We start from the raw sequence: 22,601 nt of genomic DNA, 5'->3' as shown, positions 1-22,601 counted from the left end.
CCTGTTCAAACGTTTTAGAGGGCAATTCAGTAATATTTATCAAAACGTAAAATATTCAATACCTTTGGCAACTCTACTACTAGATAAATGTTCAAGGGCATTAACTAGCATTTTTTAACAGCCAAGGGTAGAAATAACCCAAACATTAATCAATAACAGATCTCATATGTGAAATCTGGTGTATCCACACAATGGATACCATGCACTGTTAAGAGTAATATGTGACATACATATATATAATGCTGGTGTTGGAAAGACCTTGAACTGTTAACAATGATTTCTGGGGGTGAGGGGAAGGAAAAAAGAAAAGACAGAATTTATGGAGGAACTTATATTTTCTAAATAATTTAGAGAACATTAAAAATGTTTCAGAGTATACAATTTTTCTTCTGATCTTAAAAGATTAGCCAGTGCATTTGCAGTATATTTGAAAAGGTCAGGTATAAATATGAAACTTAAATACTTGTAGGCAAGTTAAACTTAACCACCAATGATATCTAAATGTGTAATCAATTAATCGTATCTATTTCCCAGAAACAGAAAATACTTACAAATTTTATCTTATGTTTTAGTTCTGGATCAATAGTCCCTCCAGGTCCAATTTGTGCAATAACTGATTTGAAGGTGTTTTCCAACTACGAAAAAGAGTAGGGGGAAGTTCAAATTACAGTAAAAAAAAAAGTCAAGAATAACCCTAAAGAGTATTTAAAGGAAACATCTATCAAAGGAAGTGGAATTCAACCAAATGGACAGAATACTGTTCTGAAGAGGGACTGCTGCAGCAACATGGACAGACTTGGAGTGCATTCTGCTAAGTGAAGTAAGTCAAAGACAAATACTGTACGACATCACTTATATGTGGAATCTAAAACATACTACGAACTAGTAAATATAACAGGAAATGAAACAGACTCACAGATAAAGCAAACAAACTAGCGGCTACCAGTCGGGAGAGAAAAGGAGGGGAGGAGTAATGCAGGGGTAGCGGATTAGAGGTACAAACTATTAGGTATAAAATAAGCCACAAGGATATACTGCACAATATGGGGAATACAGCCAATATTTTAATAATAACTGCAAATGGAGTATCACCTTTAAAAACTGTGACTCACTGTACTGTATACCTCCAACTTACATACTATTGTACATCAACTATACTTCAACAGGCACTGTAACATTTTATACCATATAAAATACATTCAGAGTAGATGGAATCTTTATAAAACTAAACACTGAAATCTTCCAGGATAATTAACATTCTCTGTAACAATTAGAATTTTAGAATCTTCAATTATTGAATCCCATACTCTTACCCAGAAAAGATTTTTGTTACTGATTTTCTTCTGTTTATAAAATTATTCAGTTCTTATTGAACACTCAGTGAAAGCCCAGTGCAGTGAGGAGATGGGGTGGTGGAAGGTCCCTGGGAGGCAGGGTGAGCGCGAGCCAGGGTGCTGATGGGGCATCTGGCCCTCAGGGCCGGAAGGAGGGCTCTCCCGTTGTAACGGAAATGAAGCAGCAAAGACCTGGTAGGGATACAGAAAGGCTCTGTGAATGTGGAGTCAGCAGGTGGAGGGAGTGACCATCTGACGGCTTCGGTATTCTCTGTGCATTCAGAAGCAAGGCTCACTCCTGAGAAGAGCAGGAAGAGGAAGGGAGTTCAGACTTTCTCAGCTTACAAAGTGGAAAAACTAAGGTTGAGGAAATAATGGATGATTATCTAAACTTAACAGGTAGGGAGTAAAGACAGGAGAGGCCTAAGTTAAGATAGCAGGGGTCTGAGGATTTTCGTAGAGAGAAGCCAATGGCATAGAGAGGTCCCAATAAGGTAAAAAGACGATGCATGGGAATGATTGGGGGGAAAAAAGCTGGAAGCACAGCAGGTTATGAGCAGAGGGCATGGAGCACATCCAGACACCAAGGTCCAGTGAAGAGCCATGGAGTGGAGACCCAAAGGAGAATGAAGACTTGAGGTAATTCCCTGAAGCTCTCCCAGTGAACAAGAAGAGAATCTGAAGACAACTGATTTTTCACCTCCCAACAGGCTCCCACCGTTTGAAGAATCAATACAACAACTTATTATCACTGTGCTACGTGTTTCAAAACACAAAAAAAGGGTCACCTTTGACAGTGTCATTCCTCTCTAGCCACTTACAATTAAGTAGGGAAATGAGATAAATGCACAGACAGCTATAACCTAAGGTAGACTCTTAGCACCGTTAAAGAGGCACAGAAGTGCAGAAGGATGCGTCACATGAAGTTATACAGCAGGCTTCCTTTCACGAGGGCCTTGAAGGATGGGGAGACTACTGCAGAGAAAAGGCAGTGAAGTTAGGAGGAGCATGATGAACAAAGAAAAAAGGAAAAAACAGTTTACCTGAAGGCGTTAGAGAAGTAGTGGAAGAGAAAACCAAAGAAGGTCGACTGAAATCGTAACACAGGAATTTCTTAAATGCCAAACTAAGGAGTTGTTCTTGGTTAGAGAGATAAAAACTGATATTAGAGATTTGAGGGCAAGGGAAGATTACATTTTCAGAATTTAACCTGGCAGCAGAAATTAGTTTGGAGGGGCAGATGACCAGTTAGGAGATCACCGCAACTCTCAGGGCAAGAGTTTTAACCAGGGTGCCAGGAAAGTAAGAACAGAAAGGGAGGTGATGGGGAGGAGGTTACAGCTCTTAAGTGCTTAGCATGCATGAGGTCCCAGGTTCAATCCCCAGTGCCTCCTCTAAAATTAAATAAACCTAATAACCCCTCCACCACTAAACTAAAATAATTAAATAATACAATAATAAATAAATAAAATACTTGACAATTTTTTAATAGAACGAGGAGATAATACAAAGGTGGAATTGACAAAAATTAGGGAAGAATGTAACAGAGTGGAAGGAACTGATGATCCTACAGGGATGAGTAATGAGACCAAGGAAACTGCCTCACAGACCTCAAATTTTATGCAGAAAGCTAAAGGATCTTGGAATAGTGAAGCAGATTTTTGTTCAGTTGTTTGTTTTTAATCAATTCCAAGAGTCTGGGAGGTAAGTGGCAGGAGTGGCAGTTACAAACGTGAGTTGTCTCTATGGAGCATGGCTTGTAACATGGTCAGCAAACTGTGCCCTGTGGGTCCAATCTGGCCCACCATCTGTCTTTGCACAGGCCACGAGCTAACAATGGCTTCAACATTTTTAAATGGTTGAGGAAAAAAATAAGAACAAATTTTTAATGACACATGAAAATCATATGAAATCCAAATGTCAGTATCCATAAATAAATTTTATTGGAACATGACCACACTCACTCATTAACATGTTGTACAAGGTTGCTTTAGCACTATGAGGGCTGAGCTGGGTAGTCACAACACAGACCATTTGGCCCTCAAAGCCTCAAATGCTTACTATGTGGCCCTTTAGAGAAAATATTTACCAAGCCTGGGTTAAGACGTCATAGTGATGGGCTCTTAGCTAGGAACAGAATGCTTCTCAAGAAGATAAGGAAAAAAAAAAACATTTTTTTGCCTCAAGCTAGATGACTAAATTAAGCTGACTTTAAACTGAACAGGGTGAGGGAGATTTTTTAAAGTCCAAGTAATCTTGAGAATATCTGTAAGCAGAGGGTACAAGTTATAATGTGGGGGGGGGGGATTAAGAGTGGGAGGCAGTGATTGACATGAGCAAAGTAATCAAGAGGGGACCTTGATTTCAACAATGCTTCAGTCGCAGGTGCCTACATACCAAACACAAAGAATAGGTAATAAATCAAGGGAACAAAAGATTATAATATAGAGGCATAAATAAAGATGGAAAGTAACAACAGCAACAAAAATAAATATTTACGCTATAGTCACACAGGAGCCTACAGGACCAGAGAAGAGATCTGAATCAAAAAGATTCATGATTCTTCGAATCAAAAAGAAAAATGGAGAAAGACATGAATAGGCAATTGATAAAAATTAACACTAACTAGCCAATAAAAGCATAAAGTTCAACCTCTAATAAACAAACATTAATACTCAGATATAGTTATTTGCCTGTCAAATTAGAAAATTATTTTTACAATAATGCCCACTTATTCATTCAACAAATATGTACTGAACACATTCTATGTGTATCACACTGTATTCAGCATTGAATACACAGGGGTAAATCAACTGGATGTGATCACTGTCCTCGTGAAACTTGCAGTCTAGTGCTGGGAAACCAACATGAAATAATCATACAGGATTACAACTATGAAATACCTTATGAAAAACCTACGGAGTGTCATGAAAGGATAACACGCCTGAAGGTGTCAGGAAAGCAATGCTGAGATCTAACAGACAGCTGTTTGGAGAGGGAGAGGTCAGGGGAGGGTTCTCTGAAGAAATGTCCATTTACACTGAGTATTAGCAAAGGTACAAGGAAAGAAGCACATTCACACACATCTTATGTGTTAACTGAAACAGTGTTTATGGAGGACAACCTAACTACACATATGATAATCTATAAATGTACACATTCCTTTAGATGCAGTGACCGCTCCTCTAGAATTTTACCCTGTGGAGTAATGGAGGTATGTGCAAATTTGAGCAAGATTTTCATCAGTAAGGTTATTTCTAACAGCAAAAACTAGAAACAGCCTAAATCCCCAACCTGGGTTACAAATTTTTAAAAAATTATTGCATATCTATAATGCTGCATTAAAATTATATTCCATTACAATATTTAACAATGTGGGATGTTCATAATTCATAATTATGACTAAAAAAGCAAGTCACAGACCTGGACCAGAATGATTCTCATTTTATTTAAAAAAAAAAGAAAAGAGAAAAAGTCAACTTTTCTGGGTGATTAAAGTATAGGAGAATTTTCTTCTGTGCTTTTCTGTACTTCAAATCTTTTGCAATCAATCTCTATTACTTTTGTAATAAAAAAAAGTTTTTAAAAACAGACACCTGGGTGATATTTAGAAACATGAGGGTGGAAGCATTTTGGAAAGAAGATGCAATGAGGCTAAAAGCAGAAAGGAACAGCAGTTACATCTTAAGACCTTTGGGCCATATGGTGCAATGTTAATACATTTCTGATAAAGATCACAAAACTGGCACAGACACACATACAGAAGTGATGCTTTCAACTGCTTAAATATTTCCTAGGTAACTCATCTGACTAAAAACTAGGCAGTATGTAATTTGACTTACCATACTAAAAATTTCATCTGAACTCATGGAAAAACAGGTAGGGAACAGAAGAGCTACTCTCAGTTGGCCAGAGAATACCACTTTCAAAGATGTGCACTAATGAACCACTGAAGGGCTCCTTTTGACAGGTTGTTGAGAATATTCTTCAAAGACAGTTGGGCCAACTCATCAAGGGAAATTTTAAAAGCTCCTTTCATGCAGTACCAACCACAGCACCTAATTCATGTAAAAACTACCAGCTGTTTGAGTGTAAGTTAAAAGTTAATTGCAAACTAAGATGAAGCCCTGATTTTTAATTCATTTGAGATCAGAAATTCTTTTATAATTCCAGGTTTAGCTACTTTAAAACTCATGCTGAATTTTACAATAAAATTCTCTAAAAGCAGGGTAGGATGGGGTACTGATGAAGTAAAATTACTTTAAGGCAGGACAAGAAATATTAAACACCAAGTCTGTTTCTGTCAGTGTGAGCCACTGCTCTCCCCTCCTCAGTGCCCATTGTGCATCTGCATTATACAGTAACCAGATCCCTTTAGAAGACACAGGAATGCCTACTTGTCAGGAAAAAAAAAAGCAATTTCCCCCTCTTGCCAGCAAAGTTGTCCTTAGGAGACAACACTCCTTTCTCAATCCTGTAGGGGGTCACAATGACCCACTACTCGCCCTGCTGGACTATGGAAACTGTCAGTATGTTACTTTGATGTATAATCCTTTGTCTCAAAAACTTATATAACTGTAACTCGACCTCTAACAGGTCAAGGTGGTCGAGGTGAAACAGTCTTAAGAGCTTTCTGAAAGACTCCCTCCCAGGTTATAATCCTCAGGTTGGCTCGAATAAAACTTTCCCATTCTTTCTTTCTTAGATTGACTATTAGTTTTTTTCCTTGACAGTCCTCTTAGTTGTAGGGCTAGAGAACAAGGAATGGCCAGATCCCTGTTACTCTACCAAATGCTCTTACAGGCAATAACCTATCAATGGGCAGCAAAGCACTGTGGTCCAGGTCTGTACACTAAGGCAGAGAATTCTGAAGCACTGGGCTGGACAGAGGATCGGAGGCTTCATCTATTAGAACGGTAACAGCTAAGCCATACTTGCTCACTCACATTTTCATTCCTCATCCAAACTTCTTCCGAAGAGGTCAAAATAAAGGAAATCAAATAGAATCCAGTAAAAAGATTATTCATGCTCTGCAAAAGCAGGGTTCAAATTATTCAAACCATCTGCTTTTGTGAAATAAACCATGGCAATGGGAAAAGGTAGGATACAAATGAACAAGCCTGTCTGTTCCTCTTGCAGGTGAAAAATGAAGAAACTCCAGTCCTCATTTTACAAAGGAGAAACTGACTTGTTTTCTTTTTGATAACATGTTTTTCTTATGACAAAATAATGTATGTTCACTGTGAAAAAACATAAAATGCAGATGATCAAAAAAAGCTGTCTAAATTCACAATTTAAATTTAATATTGTTATATATTTATCTATTATTTTTCTATGTATATGAAAAGATATACGTATTTGTAGAGTTCTGAGGGAACACCTAGCAACTGATAGATCTATAATTTTAAGAAATTGAAAGTTGTACTTTTTATAAATAGAATTATGTGGTATCTGATAATTATGTAGAATCTGTCCCACTAGGAAATTTAAAAATATAATTTAGGAATTAAAGCCCACTCCTTAACACAAGATTTAAATAGTTCTGGTGGCAAAAACTTCAACTGGAAGTGAAATGTGATTAGTGGGTTGCATCTAGGAGGAATTCTTGGGGCCGCAAAATACAGGATGAAACTCAAAGGAAAATAAATATAGAAAAAGTGTCTCACTCCTCTCCTAGCCATGCCAGGAGCGAAGGCCCTGAACTCTGCGTTTGTTATTGCCTGGTTCTGACAGTTAAAGGCCAAATCTCCCCACTCAATTCTATAAAGTTTCCGAAAAAGAAATATGCACTATCATTCTTTAATATTTTTTCTGGAATTTTTATTCACCATAATCCATTTAGAAAATGGAAATAAAAACTTTGAACATCGGGAAAAAAAACAAGGCAAACTTATTATTTAAAATAATAACAGCCCCTCACGATGGGACTAGTGCACCCATATAAGAGGAGAAACCAGAGCGCCTGCTCCCCTCCTCCATGAGCACACACCACGGAAAGGCCAGCAAAGCACACACAAGAAGGCCATCTGCAAGTCAGGGAGAGGATCCTCACCAGAACTCAACTGTGCTGGAGCCCTGGTCTTGGGCTTCAGCCTCCAGAACTGCAAGAAAACACATTTCTGCTGTTTAGAGCTACCTCATCTACATTTTTCTGCCGTAGCAGACTAAGACTGCTAGTCCTCAAAAACCTTCCATCCAGGGCTAGTTTGGCTCCACCACTGAGGAGCCAAACCACCTTTCTGATGAGTTAAGAGGTTCTCCCACTCTGCCTAGAAGAACACTAACTTTTCTCAGCTCTGTTTGAGCTCTGGATATTGTTTGGCCTGTTGCTTCTTACTGTTTGTTTCCCCAGCCTCAAAGAACCCCCTCTTCCCCTGCGTTATTCATAGATCAGTACTCATCCAGAAATCTGAGGGGTCCTTCTGCTCTGAGAAACTTCTGAAGAGGAAAGGGAGGACCCAGGATACACAGGAGTTTTTGCCGGGAAAAAAACCAAACCAAACCCATGTGGTCAAACATAAAAGATTACTGCTAATCACAAAGAATAGACATCTCAAGTTTAATGATTTTAGTGCTTTTCTACATATGGGAGGAGGCAAGACTCTGGCTGGGCTTATTGAAATTATTCCTTAGATATGCATCTTAACTGTCTTGGGCCAGTGTCCAGTTTTTCTCCATCCTGAATCCCCCTCAGGGTGCACCACTGGGGAGGGGTGGTCCTTGATGACAGGCAACATTCATTGTTTACTGAAATGGCAGGCAACATTCTGTGTTACTTGGGGCAGGCAACATATTTTGTCCGCAACTGTTCTAATTTTGGTACTTTTAAATTCACCATAGTATATGTTAACGCAAGTCCCCCTTAATTGGTCTCTTTTCAGACTTTTTTCTATTCTATTTTTTTCCTGGAAGTTTATAATTACTCTTGCAAGTTCTAAAATTTCAATGAGATTTCTCTCAGAATTAAGTTTTTAAAAATGTGAAATTTCACACATTAACTGTATTCATTCAATAATATGTTGCAGTATTTATTCAGTATTGTCTTCTGCTCTTCAATGCAGATATATAGTTTTCTTCATTAGAGTTAAGCACAGTTCTTGTGTTTTCTTTAGGTATTGTATAGTGTGACACTTTTATTGCCATTGAGAATGAGATTCAACTGCTTATGGCACATGAGGAAAGAAATTGATTTTTTAAAATATTATTTGTAACTGGCCACCTTACTGAACTTGTTTTAATAACATTCTCATAGCTTTTCCAAATAGATCATGATGTTTATGAATAATAAGTTAATGTTTATAAGGCAAAGGTAGACATAAATGACAGGGAATAACGGTTTAAAATAGGTTTCTCTTTGTTTTATGGCTAAAAAGAAAACTTAGTTTTAATTTACTAGATTATAATTTGGGGGTGTGTAACTTTGTGTTTCTGTGTCAGTTCTACACTGTGTCAACTGAAAAAAAAAAAAAAAAAGCACAACCTAAAGGTTGTGAGTTATGTTTTATTCAGGGTGCTTACTGAGGACTATAGCCTGGGAGACAGCCTCTCAGATAGCTCTGAGATAGCTCAACAGTGAAAAATTCATGATGTCTAGCACCTAATCAAAGTTACCTATCCAGGCAAAGAGGTTTGGAGAATATGACCACATCAAGGAAGAAAATAAAAAATTTAAAACCCGTAAATGATCGAGATGATAAAATTAGCAGATAAGACCATTAAAAGTTATTATAAATCTTATAAATATGCTTACGTACATATGGAAAGTATGGACATAATAAAGAGATAGATGAAGGATATAAAAAAGATCCAAGTGAAATAAGTAAAAATTAAAAATATGTCTAAAATGAAAAATAATCTGGATGGGATTAAATGCTCCAGAAGAAAAGATAAGTGAACTTGAAGACAGCAAGAAAAAGCACCCAAAATGAAGCATACAACTGGGAGGAAAGGGAAGAGACTTGCGAAAAAGAAAAAGAACAGAGACCCAACAGCCTGCAAGAAAATAACAAGCAGTCTAGTGTAGGTATAACCATAATTCCAGATGAAGAAGAAAGGGGGAAAAAATTAAAGACAAAAATTCTCCAAATTTTCTAGAAGGGTAGATTTTAAGTGTTCTCATCACAAAAATAAAAAAATAAAGAGCACAGCTGATAAATATATTTATGGTATTAGCTGTGGTGATGGCTTCACAGGTACATAATTATCTCCAAATTCATCAAGTTGTACATAATAAATACATACAGCTTTCTGTATGTCAGTCATACCTTAATGAAGTTTAATTAAAAATAAATTTCCAGGTTTCATTAACATTGTAAGTCCATATACAAAAAGCTCAACAAATCTCAATCAGAACAAACAAAACTATAAGGGACACTAGAATCAAACTGCAGAAAACCAATGATAAAGAGAAAAGCTTGAAAGCATCAAAGGAGAAAAAAATTATGTACAGAAGAACAAAGATAAGAAGGACATAGACTTATTGCCTGAAACTATGCACACCAGATAGCATTGGAATTGTCTTCAAACTTCTAAAAAGGGAAGAAGAACCATCACCCTAGAATGCTATACCCAGAAGAAAATGTCACTCAAAAATGAAGGCAAAGAATTTTTCAGAGAAGCAAAAGCTAGAATATTCACTGCCAACAGATTTATGTCACAGAATATGTTAAAATTTTCCAGGCAGAATGAAAATTATACTGAAGAGAAATCTGGGTGCAAAGAATTGGAGAGCACCAGAAATAAATGTGGGCAACTATAGAAGTTTTCTTTTCATTTTTAATCTTTAAAAGAAAGTTGACTTATTTTTAAAATAAATAGATAATAATTTGTTTAAATATTTTAATATTAAATAAATACTGCTTATTCAAAATAAATATTTTAAAGCAAAAATAAAAATGTTTTAAAGAGCATATGACCTATGTAGAATTAAAATGTGTCACAATGATAGCACAAAACATGGGAGGAGAGAAATGTAAACCTAATGTTCTAAGGTTCTTACAACCAACATGAAATGATATGATGTTATATGAGAATCAACTGTGATAAATTAAAAACATGTTGAAAGGCCAAAGGCTTCCACTAAAAGTATTTTTAAAGAGTTATACCTAATAAACAAATAATAGAAATAAAATAGAATTATAAAAAATACTTAATCAGGAACAAGGCAAGGATGCCCCCTTACCACTGCTTTTCAACACTGTCCTAGGAGTCCTAGCTAACTCCATAAGGATAGAAAAGGAAACAGTAAGTACAGCTGACCCTTGAACAACACTTGAACTGTACAGGTCCATATACACACAGGTTTGTCTCAACAAATATATTAAAAAGTGTTTGGAGATTTGTGACAATTTGAATAAACTTGTAGCCTAGAACTGTGAGCTGGGTAGCCTACACAGCCTGGAACTGTGCAGCCTGGAAAATTTAAGAAAAAGACATGTCATGAATGCATAAAATACATGTAGATACTGGTCTATCCTTACATGGGCATAAGATGAGTGATATTTAATATACAATTTATAATATGTACATTTTCTTACTGTTTTTTAACTTTGCTTTCAAAGAATTACATTACTGTACAGTATGCCTCTCCTTGTAATTGGAGAAACTGCGTATCAGTCTATCATCCCTGGTAAGTGTTTTTTTTTAATGTAATAATGTTTCTAATACTGTATCATAAATATGACTCTAATATACTGTATGCCACAAAAATTTTGACATGTCATTCATTAGTGTATAGCTAGGCTACCTTGAAGCAATCATACTGATTACCTAGCCTACCACAAAGCAATCATACTGCTCCTAAAATATCAATGTATGAATCATTGCACCTGTAAATAATCTTCATTTCTTTTCACATTATCTTTTCATTTTTGATGTCTACTGTTACTAATACTGTAACATACACAGTGTTTTGAAAAGACAATATTGATATAAGTACTGACAGATGATTCATCTTGTAAACAGACAACATAAACTTACAGTATCAATAAATACAGCACAGTACTGTACATGTATTTTCCATATGATTCTCTTAGCTTACTTTATCATCAGAATACAGTATATTATACGTATAATATACAAAACATGTTAATTGATTATTTATGTTATCAATAAGTCTTCTGGTCAACAGTAAGCTATTAGTTGTTTGGGGGGAGTTAAAAGTTATATGTGGATTTTTGGCTGTGCAGGGGGTGGGTGCCCTAATCCCCTCAGGATTTAAGAATCAACTGTATGACAATTCAGAAGAAGGAATACAACTGTCTTTGTTTGCAGATGACGTTTATCTATGTAGAAATCAACCAAAGAATCAACAAAAAAACTGGAATTGATATGCAATTACAGCAAGGTTGCAGAATACAAGGTTAATAATAAAAAAGTCAATCAGTTTTCATTATATCAACAAGGAACCAGTGGAATTTTGAAGTAAAAACACATAACCATTTATATTAGTGCCCCCAAAATGATTTAGGTATAAATCTAACAGAGTTGTTAAAAAAAATCTGTATGAGGAACAATGCAAAACTGATGAAAGACATCAAAGAACTACTAAATAAATGGAGAGACAGTGCATGTTCGTGGATAGGAAGATTCAGTATTTTGTCAAGATGTCAGTTCTTCCCAACTTGATCTATAGATTCAATGCAATCTCAATCAAAATCCCAGTGTTTTTTGGGAGATATCAACAAACTCACTCTAAAATTCATATGGAGAGACAAAAGAGTCAGAATAGCTAACTCAATATTGAAGGAGAAGGAAAATTTGGAGGACTCATACCACCCAACTTCAAGATGTACTATAAAGCTACAGTAATCAGGACAGTGTGGTATTGGCAAAAGAAGAAACAGACCAGTGGAACAGAGCAAAGGCCCTGGAAAAGATCCATGAAAATCGAGCCAACTGACCTCTGACAAAAGAGAAAAGGCAACACAATGGAGCAAAGATAATCTTCGACAGTGGTGCTGGAACAACTGGACATCCACATGCAAAAAATTGAATCCAGACACAGACCTTACACCCTGTACAAAAATGAACTCAACCTGGATCACAGACTTAATATAAAATAAAGACTAATAAAACTCCCAGACAATAACCTAGGAGAATCCCTAGATGACCTTGGGTATGGCCATGACTTTTTTAGATACAACACCAAAGACACAATCCATAAGAGAAATAATTTATTTAACTGGACTCAATTAAAATTAAAAACTTCTGCTCTATGAAAGACGATGTCAAGAAAATGAAAACTAAGCCACAAAATGCAAAAAAAAAAAGCAAAAGACATATCTGATAAAGAATTATCATATAAAATATACAAAGAACCCTTAAAACTCAACAATAAGAAAACAAATAACCTAATTAAAAAATGGGCAAAAGACCTGAATAGACAACTCACCAAAGAAGATATGCAGACAGCAAGTAAACATATCAAAAGATGTTCAATACTATTTATCATTAGGGAATTGTAAATTAAAACAATGAGATACCACTATACACCTAATAAAAGGACCAAAACCTAAAACACTGACAACACCAAATGCTGGTGAGGATGTGGAGCAACAGAACTCTCATTCACTGCTGGTGGGAATGCAAAATGTACGTACAGCCAGTCTGTAAGAGAGCCTGGCAGTTTCTTGCAAAACTAAACTCTTATCATATGTAAATGCAGGAAAGGGTGTGAAGAAAAGGGAACCCTCCTACACTGCTGGTGGGAATGCAGTTTGGTGCAGCCATTATGGAAAATAGTATGGAGATTCCTCAAAAGACTAAAAATAGACTTACCGTATGATCTAGCAATACCACTCCTGGGCTTATATCCAGAGGAAACTTTAATTTGAAAAGATATATGCACCCCAGTGCTCACAGCAGCACTATTTACAATAGCCAAGGCATGGAAACAACCTAAATGTCCATTGACTAGATAAAGAAGCTGTGGTACATCTATACAATGGAATACTACTCAGCCATAAAAAATAATAAAATAATGCCATTTGCAGCCACATGGATGGACCTGGAGACAGTCATGCTAAGTGAAGTAAGCCAGAAAGAGAAAGAAAAATACCTTATGATATCATTTATATGCAGACCGTAAAAAAAGTCAAATAAACTTATTTATAAGACAGAAATAGACTCACAGACATAGAAAACACACTTACGGTTACCAGCGGGGGAAGGGGGTAGGAAGGAATAAACTGGAAGTCCAAGATAAAAAAAAATTAAAAATGTATACATAAATAAACAGTGCTGGAATAACTGGCTATCCATATGCAGAAAACTTTGACCCATACCTTGAATATTTTTCAAAAATTAACTTGAAATGGATAATAGACCTATGAATTAAAATCATAAAACTTCTAGAGGAAAACATTTCTGTGACTTGGGATTAAACAAAAATCTATTAGGGAGGCAAGAACCAAAAATATAGATAAATTAGATTGCATCAAAATTAAAGACTTCCCCACAAAAGACAGGATTCAGGAAATGAAGAGGCAAGCATAAATAAGAAATAAGAAAATATTTGCATAACACGTCTCCAATAAAGAACTTGTATCCCAAACATACAAATAATTCTTCCAACTCAATACAAGGACAACTCAATTTTTAAGAATGAGCAAAAGATATGAACAGACACTTCAAAGAAGATACACAAATGGCAAATATACTTATGAAAGGATACTCAATGTTATTCACCATTAGAGAAACTTCAGTTAAAATCAGGAGATACTACTAAACACCCCACTCAAATGGCTAATACTTTTTAAATTGACAATACCAAAAGTTAACAAAGATGCGACTGGAACTCATATTCGTGGCTCATGAGAAAGTAAAATTGTACAGCCAGTTTGGAAATAGTGGAAAAAGTTAAATGCACATTTACTGTATGACCCAGCAATCCTAATCCTGGGTATTGACCCAAAAGAAATGAGGTCTATGTTCATACAAAGTATAAGCAAATGTTCACAGCGGCTTTATTCATAACACCCTAAATGGGAAACAACCCAAATATTAGCTAATGGTGAATGGATAACAAATTGAGGTATATCAATACAATGGAATGACACCCAACAAGAGAAAGGGACAAACTACTGATACATACTGCATGAATCTCAGAAGCATCCTGTTAAGGTAAAGAAGCTAGACACAAAAGGCTAGACATTATTTAATTCCATAAACTTGGAAAGTCAAAATTATAGTTATAAAAAGCTGCGGTCGTCTGTAGCTATAGTTGGGGAAAGAGATCAAACTACAAAGTGGCATGAAGGAATTCTGCAGGATGACAGAAATGTTGTTTCCTGATTTTGATGGTGACTACACAACTAGATACATATATTAAAACTCAAACTGTACATTTTCAGTGGGCAAATTTTATTATATGTAAATTATGTTACTAAAGCCAATTTTTAAAAGTTACAGAAATAAAGCACTTTTGTGTTTTAAATTTAATTTCTATGTGCTTATTTTGAGCTCTATTTACGTTATCTTGCTAACTTAACCAGGATTTTGTTGGCTCTAGTCTAGTAGTTTTTTAACTCAAAATCTGTCAGCATTATAGTCACAGAAAAATACCAGGATTACAGTGCTCAGGGCCAGCCATTCTGGTGAAGATATTCATCAGGTAAGTTGCAAATATGCTTCTATGACTTTGGTGAGAAGCTGGAACTAGAGATACAGGTTTGGGAGTCATCTGCAGAAAGTAGTAGAAACCACGGAGTTGGTAAAATTGTACTCTTCTCACTGCCACCTCTCACTTGTTACTAATCCACAGAACCATAGAAAGTGCTTAAGTTAAATCTGAAATAAATGAATTCATTCATTGACTTGAATTTGAAAAGGTCAGCTTTTCCATGAGATCTAAGTAATAACCACTGAATTTAACACATTTTTGGTGTATTTCTATCTCCAAATTCATATATCTCACCTGGTTTAATTTTTCAGAGTGATTCAGCCTTGAAGTCTCTGCTACATTTGACTTAGACATCTTTTCCACATTGAATATTTGCTTTGGTAGTTTCATGTTTGAAGTGGGTTGTGAAAAGCGTGCCTTTGCTACTGGGAAGCCTGTGGGATATGACCCCTGTTTCATTCTAAAAGGCTGGATAAAATTTTTACCTTTTGTGAACAAAAGGAGAGAAAAATTGTCAATAACAATTTCTAGTTTATTTCTGGCGGTTGTACATATGGTCAAGGGGGTAGAGAGACACTATACAAAGGATCATATCAGTCTTCTGAGCCTTTAAGAGAAACACTGATTGGGGTAGGAAAAGCACTGGATAAGCGGAAGAGTTCAACATCCAACCTTAACTGTACCCTTTTCTAGCCATGAAATTTTCAAAAAGTCATTTAACTTTCTTGAGCTTTGGCTTCTTTATTTGTACAACAGAGTTACTCACCCAACCAGTCTATGGAATGAGAATCCAAGGTAAAATGCTATGCAAATAAGGTGGTTATCACTATGCTACATAAATTACGACAGTGCTTGCTAGGATCAAAGATCAGTGATAGCAAAGACCAGATGGTAAATGCTACCAACTAGTATTATTTTTGAAATTTTTCATTTTCCATGTCATATCTTCTCTATATAAACACACATAACTAATGCTCATTTACAGCCCTCTAGAGAGAGCTGGTCCTGTGTTTTCATAATAATAGCCACCACTTTATTATGAGCTTACTAAATGCGAGGCACTTTACTGACCTCATCTCATTTAATCCTCAGCATGACCCCAAGAAGCAAGTATTATTATTCCTAGACATTTTAAGTAACTTGCCTGAGATCATTCAGCTACCAAGTGGTAGAGCCAGGATTCAAATTCAACAAACGCTTGGAGCTTGGCCATCATATACCTCTATGTGTACCACGACTGTTCCAAAATTTGCTGATCCGTAATACAGTTACCAGTGCTCACATGCTTACCTGCCGGCCATCCTCTCTGCCTTCCCTCTGATACGCTCTTCTTCAGGGTCAGCAAAGAACCTGCCCTGGTCTGTTCTACAGAAATAACATCTGATGCGGCATTCAGCACCTCAAACATAGAGAGGAATCCATACTGCATGTACTGGAATGATCGTCCAAATCGCCTGACAAATGCCTTTTCAAAATCAGAAAGGAGAACAGGAGATAATGCCAAGAGGTCTTTCAACTCACTCTTCACGACAGCTGGAAGAATAGGGGGTACCCTTCCTCGGTAAGGTACTCCCCGTCGAGAGCTGGGCCCACAGCAAACACTGGCCCTTCCCTTCTGCATGGAGTTTCGAAACTTATGGCTGCTCCTCTGTTTTGCAACTAAACTTGCTATTCCTTTGGTGGATTCATCCGGAATGGCTACAAAGATGTGAAAAAAGAAATCGTATTTAGGTGAAAACTTACTTCCCTCTTTATTCTTTGCATTTGTAGTTACAAAATTTTTAACTCTCCAAGGAGCTGTGTATCTAGGTAGCATGATAAACATGAATCCTTGGTTCCTCCATTTCTTGCATTATTTAGAGAACAGCTTGTTAGCTTCTCTACCAGAGAATGAAGAGAGAAAGGTAACACCTAATTTATTATCATTGCTGCTAAGATCTCAAACACTGTAGATAAACATTAAACTTCCCTACAATTATTTTTCTGTGCTTCATGAAATTTAAAATATGAGTTTATAATTAAAAAGGTCCATTGTTAAGTTTCTCCTGACTTAAGGTGCAATCATCTTAAATCATATGCAAAATGTAGTTTTTGTGAATGCACAGTGTTCTAGAGAAAGGTTTCCTCATTTTGTTAAAGCTCTAATTCTGCCCACAACCTCAAAGGTGCCTATGTCTCCCCTTCTCCCTCAAAAAATTAAGATCCCCTGCCTAGGATGCAGGATAATTGCAGAACTAGAACAATTTTTTACTAAGTGATTATTATTACAAAGTTCATAGACTTTCAAATCTTAAACCTACCTTTCAGTATTACAGTACCATCCCCACAGGGGCAGACACAGACAACATCAGGCATGTCCAGCACCAGCTCCATGGTGGACCGATACCCAAGGATTCGGAGTGGTAAGTGGTTGCCAACCATCAAAAGGTACTCCTTTTCCAACTGCTGTGGGGTCAAACCATCTTTGGTGGAAATGAGAAGTGACCTTATTTCCTTCCTCAGGCATTCCTGTATACGCTCTTGTTCAGACATTGCGCCCTACAGGATTTAAGATAGAAATATTGCTCATGAGGAAAAGCAGGCAAAGATGAAGAAAATAGTCTATAATGGCCAATAGTGGGATATAAACTGAGATGCGAATTTTAAAGGTAATGAGACAGAAGCAACACTGTGAGAGTTCACTGAAATTTCATTTGGTAAAGGACCCCCAAATTCAAATTCTAAATCCCAACCTGTGTTGACTAACCTACGTGTGTCTCAACAAATTCCTGCCACTTAGTATGTTTAGAAGTCCAAGTTCCTGGCTTGCTTTTCATGAAGTATTAACTCGGGTTGTTCGGGGGTCTTATTCTACACCGCAAACCTAGTACCAGAGTCTTTCGTCGACTCTTTAGGAACCAGGACTGGGAAGAAGGCAAACGCAATACCTCCTTCCCCAAAGCAAGGACAGGGCTCCGGGTAAAGACGCTCGCACCAGAGTCACTTCCTCCAACCCAGACCCACCGGGAGGCTTTCCGAGTCAACGACCTCATCGTCGCCCGCCCCCTCCCCACTGCGCCAGGGCGAGAGGCCCCCTGCCCCACCCCCACCGTCTCTCACGGCCCCGGAGGAGTGGGGGGCGGCCCTGCCGCCTGCCCACGACCCCGGGAGAAAGGGGCAGGCGGGAGGGAGGCAGGCGGAGCGGCCGTCTGCGGTCCGGCCCCGCCCGGCCGCCACTCACCCTGACACCGGCGCCGGCGCTGCCGTTGCGGGCCTGACGAAGTCAAAGGCGCTCCCCTAACTAGCGGCCGAGGCCGAGCGCCGCGCGGCGGCCCGCGCGCCTGCGCACCCGCGCCCGAGGGGGCGCGCCGGGGGCGCCGCGTTCCAGCCCCGAGGGCGCTCGGCCAGTGGGACCGTTGGACAGACCTGGCCGCGCCGGGTCCAGCCTGGCTTCCAACCTAGTCGCCGGGCTCCCAGGCAGCCTCGGCAGCTTTCTGGCATGGCCGGCACCTACCTCCTTCGACGTGGATGGAAGACATGAGATGAGGCCACGGCAGGAGAACCTCTCCAACCACATCCTCGGCAGGGCCAGGGGGCCGTCCCACCCTACCGACCGGCAGGCAGTTGGAGGAGAGGAAGCCTGCGAGCTTCTTAACCTGCCTGTGCCTCTGAATCACCTGTGGACCTTATTTAAGGGGGAACAAAATGCCCACGTATGATCAGCAGAAATTCTGATTCAGCAGGTCTACGTCTATTCGGGGGAAATTTCAGGCAATTCCAGTGCTTGCCTGGAGAATCAGTGCTAAGTTAGATAGATGCAACTTAGGCTCCCAGAAGAGAGGAGGGTGGGGTGAGGAGGGCTTCCCGAATGAGTGGAGAACATTCCAGGTGCCACTGGAGATAAAAGAGCTAGGAAACTAAAGAAGAGGGTGTATTTGTAGTTTAAGAGGTAAATAGAGAGGCATAGTATAAAGGCTTTTACCTTAAAATGTACACTCCAATTAAAGGAACAAGACAAACGAAAAGATAACCAAAGAATTAGAATCAAGAAGGAAACCAGAGCACATACATCTACCTTATCTTCCATATAAAATCCTATGACATAATACCAAAAACAAACAAAAAAACAAAAAACCAACTCTAGGCAACAAAAATGTTCCATCGATGAACTAAGAATACTGAGGAATCTCTGAATGACAGAAAATTGAGATGAGCTGGTTTCTAGGAGAATGGGCAGGGCTAAATAGCAAATTAGAAAAAAAGGAAAATGAAGAATGGATCCAGACACTCCAGCATCTGAATGACCAATGTTACAGAAATAACAGAACGGTGTTGAGGGTTGGAGGTTAAAAAAGGAAAAAAATGACCCAAATTTGAAGAAAAACACACATCTTCAGATTAGATGGACTCACTGAATCCTTAGGATAACTAATGAAAAAAAGATCCCATCCTAGACAGAAACTAGGAGAAAGAGAATCAAGAGATTTTTTATACAAATAGGTTACCTAGAAAACAATGGAAATTAGGTTGCCATTGGATTTCTCAATGGAGCAATAACTTCAAAGCTGAAACTGGAATCCTTTACCCAGCCAAATCAGCACGCAAGTGGAAGAAAGACATTTCAGACACGCAAGGATTCTGAAAGTTTATGCTCTCACTACATAACTTGAGAACGGCTCCAGTAAAATGAACAATGAATTGAAAAAACGTATTATCCCAGATTCTCATCCTCATTTATCTGAGATAACACATAGTGAGTACTTATGACATGCTCTTTTACATGGATTATCTCATTTTCTTCCCAGTTACTCTGAGAAAGGTACAATTATGGTCCCCAAGTGAAAAAACTGATAGAAATGAACAAGGATATAACAGAGTAATAGGCAACAAAAACATAAAACTTTTGACTGAATCTAGAAAGTTATTGGTGCATAGTGTGAAAAGAGAGATTTTCACAAAGACACTCGAGCTAAATCCCAGATCAACAACTGCAAACTGTCAGGGGCTGAGTTGCTTCAATCAGGAGACCCCATTTGGAAGGGTAGCTACTGTTGGGATCATCACTTGTTTGGCTTTGAAATAATGTACTGTCACCCTCTGAGACCTGTCAGACGTACGTGATGGCTAACCTGTGAAGTGAGTGGGAATGAGGTGGAACCATCACACCAGCCCCTTTCGCACCTTTGATGGTGACACCTCTGCAATTCTCCAGGTATGTGGTAATGCTTTTGATGTACTTCACTTGGCATTTTCTACCAGAATAAACCTGACTCAATGAATGCACCCATGTACGAATCCTATCAGTAGCTAAGATTACCTATTCCAGCTATTTACTTGGCAACTAGGGTACTAACCATAGATGAATTCACAGGCCTACTAGCCCTGCCCAAAGGTGAACTTGGACAAGAACTCAATTCATTTATCTCCTAACCCCTATAATCTCAGAATGTTGATTGCAAGCGATGACACTTTGGGTCCCAGAAGTTAATGTTTGAAAGTAGTGATAATCACTGAAAAGTTTGAGTTCCTCTTTTTTTCCAGAACAGTTATCCATAAGGGAAAGCAAGGCCTTTGTGGAAAGGCTGGGATGAAGGTTTGCAGTACTTAGGTACAACATTCCAATAGCATTCTTCTTTAAGAACATTTAGGCTACACTGAAGAGGCTCTGGGTCTGGGATCTGATTTAGTTCTGGGAATAGAGACAAGTCATGTCTCTCACTCACGAGAGGTCTCTATTCCCCAAATCTAGAATTGCGTTTTGTTTACTTTTGTAGTTACACAAATCAAAAAGACTTAGTGGGTTGTGTGTTGAGTTCATTCCCTGGAATCCTGCAATAATAAAAAATACCACAACCAGAGAGCTCTGTGAGTCAGACCAACGTGTTTTCCATCCTGCAGCCTATTATGATGACCAGAGTCCACTTTTCTCCTCTTAATAACTGCCTCTACCTGGTCTCCTCCCACCCTGCTTGCATCTGGGAGTGTATTTCCATTGCAGCTGCTCCTACCAGCATTCCTGCCTTAGAAAACAGCCAGTAATGAGTTTCTCTGTGTGTGTGTGTCTTAAGCTTCTGATGCTTTAATATATGCCTCTTGACAAGTATGAGAGAATCTTTTGAAAACACAGTGAGGGAGTAAGTGTTAGAAGTTCATGATAGAACAAAGACAGCACTCCTACCTCCCCAAGTGTTGTTTTTTTTTTTAACATCATGCCCAGTTTGGGGCCATTTGATGTCACTATTCAATTCTATTTCTGACAGCAATCACTGCACGGCTTTGCCATCCCTGTTAAACTTCTGACACACTCCTGCCTCACCACTAGAAAGTGACTTTGCTCCGACTCCCAGAGAAAATGGAGGCTCTCATATATGAAACCCCTCAACTTCAGCCCCAGCCTCTAAATCAGCCCCGCCCCCATATCTTTCTTCCTGGTCTCAGAGGCTGAGTGGCCATCCCTCCTACTCTTGGGTCTATCCCCCCAACTCCTCTAGGACCATGACCTTTGGTTATTATTATACAGTCATATATTCAGTATCTCTTTACAGATTCCTTTCCTTTAACGTAAAAAGGATTAGAGCATAATTTTGTCTTACACACACAACAGAGACACGGAGAGAGAGAGAAACTCAACCTACACCTACACCCTCTAGCCATTTCTTTCATGGTCAAATCCTTGAATAAACAGTCCACACTCATTTTTTCCCCACTTTTTCATCCACCATTTACTACTCAGTCCAAAGCCATCAGCCTGCTACTCTGGACATCTTAAGTTAGTTTTACCTAAATCATCAATGACAAATCTTCTAACTGACAAATCTTAAGGATTTTTCAATCTTTTCTCTCAGATGATCTCTGCTGTTTACCCTTGGTGTCCCCTCCCTTTCTGAAAATCTCTCCTCTGTGGGTGTCTATGCTGCTGCTGCTGGACTGGGCTTGGCGCCTAGCCTTCTGCTCTTATTTCTTATTTGTTATTCCATCGTTCGTGCCTGCCAGGATCTCCCCTTGGCCCTTCTTTTTACTCTTCCCCCTCTTTCTGAGTGACGATTTTCACTCTCATGGCTTCAGCTTTGGCTGATACCTTCCAAAATGCATGTTCATTCAAGGAACAAATATCTTTTAGCGCCTACTATGTGCCAGACCAATGTTCTAATAGATTGAACAACAACAACAAAACAAAGTCCCTGTTCTCCTGGATCTTACCAAAGACAGACAAAAAGCATATATATATATATAAATACCAGGGCAAGGGGGAGTGAGAAGGGGCTGCTTTAAAAGTATTTAGAAAACCCTTTGTTTAACCTCTATGAGAGTGATTCTCAACTTCTGGTTCCTGAGCAGAATAACCTAGAAATTTGTTATAAATACCATTTCTCAGACCCCACCCCAGACCTGCTCAACCAGAACCTGGGGGAGGTGGAGGTAGGGGAAGGGGGGGGGGAGGAGTCCAGCAATGGTTTAATAAGCCCTCCAGGTGATTCTGATGCCCGCTAAAGTGAGAACCACAGCTCCTCCCGCCTCACGTGCCATGAATAGATTACAGGTGTGCAGTCTGATACCGATTTTCTCTGCCCATAAGGGTAGCTTGAGGGTTGGAGTAAAAGGAGGCGCTGGGGATCCTCCAGTCAAAAGTAACCTCCGCCCAGTCTTTCCACAAGGCAACCAAGCGG

General features: G+C 38.6%; 1 protein-coding gene across 1 annotated transcript in view; it reads right to left on the bottom strand.

Moving 5' to 3' along the window:
• The window catches only part of TDRD5 (tudor domain containing 5), a 68,308-nt gene extending 50,044 nt beyond the window's left edge, over positions 1-18,264 (bottom strand). Inside the window, exons 1-5 of the mRNA XM_074349876.1 lie at positions 18,176-18,264; positions 17,256-17,493; positions 16,246-16,653; positions 15,250-15,440; positions 552-635 (exon numbers count right to left, since the gene is read on the bottom strand). Coding sequence (XP_074205977.1) covers positions 552-635; positions 15,250-15,440; positions 16,246-16,653; positions 17,256-17,487 — 915 coding nt within the window. The 5' untranslated portion in view covers positions 17,488-17,493; positions 18,176-18,264. The remainder of the gene's footprint in view (positions 1-551; positions 636-15,249; positions 15,441-16,245; positions 16,654-17,255; positions 17,494-18,175) is intronic.
• Positions 18,265-22,601: the final 4,337 nt, after the last annotated feature.

This window comes from Camelus bactrianus, chromosome 21 (genome assembly GCF_048773025.1).
Source record: "Camelus bactrianus isolate YW-2024 breed Bactrian camel chromosome 21, ASM4877302v1, whole genome shotgun sequence".
NCBI lineage: Eukaryota > Metazoa > Chordata > Mammalia > Artiodactyla > Camelidae > Camelus > Camelus bactrianus.
Note: the sequence above shows the minus strand (reverse complement) of the source record. Positions and strands in the feature narration are given on the sequence as shown.